The 6,624-nt window shown below is 37.5% G+C and overlaps 1 protein-coding gene and 1 pseudogene across 1 annotated transcript; one reads left to right on the forward strand and one right to left on the reverse strand.

Moving 5' to 3' along the window:
* Positions 1–1,690: 1,690 nt before the first annotated feature.
* LOC102832511 (40S ribosomal protein S20-like) lies at positions 1,691–2,047 on the reverse strand. The gene has a single exon (XM_006864195.1). The coding sequence runs from the start codon at positions 2,045–2,047 to the stop codon at positions 1,691–1,693; it is 357 nt and encodes a 118-aa protein (XP_006864257.1).
* The window catches only part of LOC102820904, a 7,841-nt pseudogene continuing 3,262 nt past the window's right edge, over positions 2,046–6,624 (forward strand).

Consider the following 6,624-nt stretch of genomic DNA (forward strand, 5'->3'; position numbering starts at 1 on the left):
CTGGTGTGGGGTTGTGGGTTAATGCGCCAGACTGCAAAACTGTTTAAACTGCGAGGTCAGCAGTTCAAGCTCACCAGTCACTCCTCGGAAACCCTATACAGGGTCGCTATGGGCCCCAACCAACTTGATGGCACTTAACAACAACAACCAAGACAATTTATGCCCCACAGTTTGTGAAACTCAAAACTCCTTGACATTGGTTGTTGTGTTTGTTCCATCTCATAGTGAGTGATCTTGCGTAGGGTTTTTGAAGTTGTAAATTTTTATGGGAGCAGACTTGCATCTTCTTGCTCCTGCAGAATGGTGAACTCTCTAACAGCCAACTTTGTAGATTCACAGGTCAGTGCTTATTCTGCAGATCCACTGCACTCTTGTGATGGTTACAACCTGTGAAATCACTAATTCTTCCAGGTGAAATTTCTGTAATGGGCAGTGATTAATAAAATAGTTAACCTAAGTATGAGTTATAAAAGAAGATTGCATGTAATGTAAACAAAATTTTAACCATTGCATCTAATTAATCAGAGACAATTCCTTAACTGAAAAGTGATCAAGAATAAAGGGATAGCAGATAAAGCAGGACCCTTGACTTGACAGGGTCACCCGACAAAGACAGCAAAGATGAATTAGATCCCATAGAAAGCAAATAGACTTAGGAGCATTTCTAAACTGTTTTCAAGTGAAGCTTTTGGGACTTGTGTTGCAAATAGATAGGCACCATTGCCTAAGCAACCCCATGACCCTTGAAAGAAGTGAGTTTATGCTTGATAATGAATTCCAGGTTTTAAATAGGAAATGTGAATTTTCTAATGCCTAAAACATTCTTTTCACTTTAATTCAGCAAGGTCTGTTTCAAGACAAGATAACAACAAAATGGGGAGATTCAAACCACAGGTCTGTGTGACCAAGGAATGCAGTTTTTCATTTTTTCAGATTCAAGGCCTGAAGACAACCATTGTATGTGGGAGAGCAGATAGTTGCTGATTTCCTGATCTACTGTCAGCTATAAAGTATTTCAGTCCTTGGTCATCATAGAACCTCTGTGATTGACTACGTTAGACACAGAGTCCTGGTGTGGCACTGTGGATTAATGAGATGGACTGCAAGATCAACGGTTCAAGGTCACCAGCCACTCCTTGAAAACCCTATACAGGGTCTCTATGAGGCAGAACCGAATCGATGGCACTTAACAACAACCATCACCTCTGATAACCAGATATGGCTATCACCCCGGTGGTTTACAGTGATGATATAGAAGATGGTTTTGACTGGGATTCCCCCTTCCCCTTCTACCTTAGAGTCAGCTCTGCAGTTGGTGACAGGCCCACAGAAGGCTACCTTTGTTGTGTTGATAAGTGCCATCATGTAGGTTTTGACTTATAGTAGAGGCTTAAATAGTGCACATGAAGAGAAAATCGCAAAATGAATTAGGGGAAATCTTTAAACAAGTTACACAATTTTAAATGAATTCAAAATTCTAGTATTTTATTACAAATGATTTCTAATGAACTTGGTATCTTTCCTAGTTGTGCTCGCTATTCTGATTCTAGGATGCGTGTGGCGATGCACAGGGTTGGCATCCATTCTGGTGTGAAGGACTGTAGATCCTTTCACAGAAGAGTAATGAAACAGTACTTGGATTTTTTGCTTTTTTTAACCAATTGATACTCAATTTATTAAAATAGTTGACTCAAGCATCTGCAATGGTGACTTCAACCTCTACTCCAGGCTCAATACTGATGGAAGTGATCTGCTTAATAATCTCAGAAGGACTGTGCAAGTCAATGAGTAGCTTGTGAATTCTCATCTGGAAGCGGTCCCAGGTCTTAGGACCTTCACCACAAGGAATCTTCTTGTTGTGATTCTCAGTCTTGGTAGGCATCCTAACCCGGCCCTTCACTTTCAGGTTCTTGTCCTTTGCACCTCTAATCAAGTCAGCACACACTTTCTCCAGCAACTTCACGTTGCGGCTGGTTAGAGTAATTCTAATCCGGTGAATGGCCACCTCTGGTTCCACGGGCGTTTTTCGGGTACCCTTAAAAACCATGGCGGCAGTGCGACTTCCTGACCGACTTATTCCTCTGTAAGAGCCAACAGCTTTGAGTCAGGAGCAGGAGCAGCCGAGCGAGGCAACCTGCAGCGGCGACCACGTATTCTGCAAAGAGCAGTACCTGAATTTTTAATAACTACCATGAGGAATGTCTTTTTATGTCTTTCCCTTTACCTGAAAGAAACCAGAATTATAATGCTGAGAAAAACAAATAACAGCCCCTACCCCAGCAGTTAGTATCAAGCCTTCTACCTGGTTAACGTTGCTCAATAAGAATCTCTGGCTGAAATTTATACACAGCAGATGATAAACTGAAAAAAAAAGATACTACGCCCCCTTTTCTAATAGTTATCATTCTTCCTAATTTGAAATTTGGTGTTATTTAAAGTTGAAAAAGAAATCCTGTATCTAATTCTCCAAATTACCTAATCTACATGTTATGTAATTATGTAATAAGAATTTGTGAAATGTCCACCTGAGCCAGACAAAAAAAAAATTAAAACTTGATAGTAAGTCCTAGTGTTGTCATTTATTTTTGGCAGATTATTGAAATTAATTAATCATTGGCCTCCTCATCTAAAAAAGGAGGATAGTACCACCCCACAAGAAGCTTTAAGAATTTCATAATATATTATCTCTGAAAAACATGTGGTGGCTGTTTTGAAGTAGAACTCTTTTGACATTAAAATGCTTAATGCATGCTTATAAAACAAAACATGAACTAACTGCATTCAGTGCCATAAAGAGTAAGTTACTCATTTCAATATTTTCTATTAAAAAAATCGAATTCATTTTAGGGGGAGTCATATGGAGCAAATAGATTTAGTATCTGTTTATTCCCAATTTGAATGTCTATTGAGAAAATTTCTACCCCAGAATTTGTGAAACCTTAAGTCCCTGGTGTGGCGTTGTAGGATCAGAACTGAACTGAAAACCACAAGATCGGCATTTCAAACCCATGAGCTGCTCCTGGAAAACCCTATATGTATATGGTTTTCTTTGTCTTTGATTTTTAGGCCTGAACATACCTTCACCTTTTCCTGAACTCCTGTAGATTATGCAACATTTTTTTTTTTTATGATAACATTTCTAAGAAAAATTAATTGTAGAGATAATTATTCAATGGCTGTGATAGATAATGTAGTGGTTCTTACCTTTTTCTTATAAAATGAGTTAAAGTTAGAGGCACTTCCCAAATGTTTTAGAATTTTGGAGCAATTATCATTAGGAAAAAAACCTGCCTCTCCTATATTTTAGTAATCTTCTTCACCATTTTATGTATTCACCTGTTGAGTACTACACAAAGATTGACTATGGAAAATACATTAAATTTTAAAGTTTTGTAATCTGGAATTTTATTTTCTTTTTCCACTCTATAAATATGTATGGAATGATTGCACCTAAACTGAACCTATTTTATCTCAAAGAAAACATACACAAGAAGTAGAAGAACCAGTCTCTGCTCTCAACTAATTTACAAGAAAAATAAGATAAGCACTCACTCTGCGACTAGTGAACAATATAAAAAATATCTAAACCAGTTCAAGAGAATGATGCAAATTGAATAAGTAAACACTAATGAAATACTTTTTAAAGGAAGGATTATTGTAAGGTGGAATATAAGAATGTCTTCTCTGATTAGGTAAGTTTTGAGCTGCATTTATGACTCAAGGGCACTTAACGATAACAACAACAACAACAATAACAACAACAACATAGGCAAACATGGTAAAACTACTTTACTGGGTGGCGCTCCAAAGACTGAATGGAGTCAAAGCACAAGTGTAAATCAGATCCAAGACAGAAAGTTAAAAAAAGTTGTGAAACCATTGTTGATCAGTCATTATGTCTAAGACTAGAAGTCTAAGATATGTGTCAGGAACAGAAGACCAAGCTGAAAAGTTAGTATCTAGTGAAAAAAAAAAAAAAAAAAAATGATGCAGAAACAATCACATGAGACTAGGTGAGAATTTCCAGGATTTGTATGTAAACAGTGTGCTGGCCATGAGGATTTTTGTAGGAAGTTCCTTCTAAAGAAAAAATAGGTAGTCCAAGTTGGAAGACATGAAAGAGGATGGTTTAGATGTGGCAATATGAGCTTATATGTTGGAGCATGGAGTAGTTTAGAGATGTGTGGTAAGGAATAGTGAAAAATAAGATGGGGTCACTTGAGTATTGAACTGCAAGGTCAGCGGTTCAAGCTCACCAGCTGCTCCTCAGAAACCCTACACAGAGTCGCTATGGATCGGAATCGACTCGATGACACTTCACAACAACAACAACAACTTGAGCTCTATATCTGAATTCTAGTGAAAGGGCTATTGTAGATTCTTGATCATCTCTAAGGATCTAAGATGAGAAGAGTTTGCAAGTCAGAAAGGAACAAGGGTGGGAGGAAAGATGTACAAGTACATTGGCCTAGATTCAGTAATGATTTCTATGGACATGTTTTTTGCTAAGTTCCTTTATAGATGAGGCAAGATGATTACCTTTTTTTCATCATTTGCTTTGGAATAATACATATTTGCAAGAATGGTGAATAAGGTTAAAGGAACAATTACAAAGGGATCTTTTTGAATAAACACATAGAATTTTGTGTTGTGCAGAATGTACGAAATTACAGTCTTCTCATTTATGGTTTCACATTAAAAAATCACTGAAAATATCAGTTAAACATAAGTAAACATAATGGACATAATAAAGTTTCAAGTGTATTTTTGTTCATGAGCCAGTAGAGTAGTTCAGCCGACTGAACTTGTATGAAGACAGTGTCTGGATTAGATTCCTGACTTTACCACTTAATCAGTATGTACTTCTAACAAATTACAGGCATATCTTGGAGATCTTGCAGGTTCAATTCTAGACCACCTCAATAAAATGAGTCAATTTTTTTTTGGTTTCCCAGTGCATAAAAAAATTATGATTATACTATATTGTAGTCTATATAGTATGCAATAGAATTATGAAAAAGTTTGAAATATTGCAAAAATTAACAAAATATGACATAGAGCCATGAAGTGAGCACAGGCTATCGGTAAAATGCTGCTAGACTTGCTCTATACAGGGTTGCCACAAACCTTCAGTTTGTAAAAAAATATCCATTTCTGCAAAGTGCAATTAAGTGAAGTACAATAAAACAAGATATGCCTCTGCTTATTCTTTTTGTGCCCGTTTGCACATCTGAAAAATAGGAATAATTGTATCTACCTCATAGAGCTTTATGCATTCCTGGTGTGGAGCTGTAGGAAAAGTACTGGACCACAAGGTTGTTTGAACTGCAACAGCCTCTCCCTGGAAACCCTATGCAGGGTCACTCTGAGGTGGAACTGACTCGGTGTCACTTAAAAACAACAACTTAGAGCTTTGGTGAGGATTACATTAGATCATGCATTTAAAGAACTTTGAGTAGAGCCTGACCCACAGAGTGTGTTCACAAACAAATGTTCCTCAGTTATCATCAGATGGGCAGGGTAATATGTGTGTGTGGTGGTGGTTGTTAAGTGCCATTGAGCCAGTTCCAACTCATAGCGAACCTGTATTGGGTTGCTGAGGAGCAACTGGTAGGCCTGAACTGCCAACTTTTGGATAACAGTCCAGTGCTTATCCTACATATGTTCACTGCCATCAAGTTGATTCTGAACTATAGATACCCTGTAAACAAAGCAGAATTTCCACTTTGGGTTTTCTGAGACTATAAATCTTTACAGGAGCAGATAGCCCCATTCTAAGGGAGAACATATTTCTGTGGAGATTTAAAAAATATGGTTCCAATTAGATCTAAGAGGTATGATGATATTTATCTTTAAGTTCCCCAAAATATGACTAGAACAAAATAATAGGGATATTAGCTGACTAAGGTAATTATTAAAGGAGCTCTGGTAGCGTAGTGGTTACGAATCGGGCTGCGAACCTTAAGGTCAGCGGTTCGAAACTACCAGCTGCTCCGCGGGAGAAAGATGAGGCTTTCTACTCCCGTAAGGATTTACACCCTCGGAAACCCTGTACAGGGTCGCTATGTGTCGGAACCGACTCGACGGCACTTAACAACAACAACAAAGGTAATTATTATGAAGAACTTAGTGTCAAATATTTAAAAATAGTTCATTTTACTTTGTTGGTGCCAATGTAAGAAGGGAGATATGCTGAATAACAAAGCACCTTCAGCTGTGGCTTTTTGATACAACACAGTAACTTCCTAGTGAAATATGATTTTTCCCATTCTGGGATTTAACAAAGATTTCATATCATTGCTAGAGGCGCAAAAAATTTTTACTACATGAATCTGTCCTACCAAATTGAAATTAAATAGGAAAATCCATGTCTGAAGTATATATGAACATTCTTTGTTAGTAACTATTTATTCAGCTTTCACAGGTGAAACATAAAAATGACAGCAATTTTCTTTCCAGGCAGATTAAGGCTCAACTAAGAACAGTGCTCAGCAAATCAAATGCCAACAGCTTTGACCCCTCTGCCAGAGGAGAGACATTTAAATGGTTTTTAAATGATCTATTTTAAAACTTTGCATGGAAACCTGTCGAGGTCCTATGTCGGGGTCCCACCTCGACAAGGAA

This window comes from Chrysochloris asiatica, unplaced genomic scaffold (assembly GCF_000296735.1).
Source record: "Chrysochloris asiatica unplaced genomic scaffold, ChrAsi1.0 scaffold00061, whole genome shotgun sequence".
NCBI lineage: Eukaryota > Metazoa > Chordata > Mammalia > Afrosoricida > Chrysochloridae > Chrysochloris > Chrysochloris asiatica.

Bases quoted from the DNA above. Each gene is read 5' to 3' on its own strand.
- LOC102832511 (XM_006864195.1), bottom strand. From the start codon at position 2,047: ATGGTTTTTAAGGGTACCCGAAAAACGCCCGTGGAACCAGAGGTGGCC.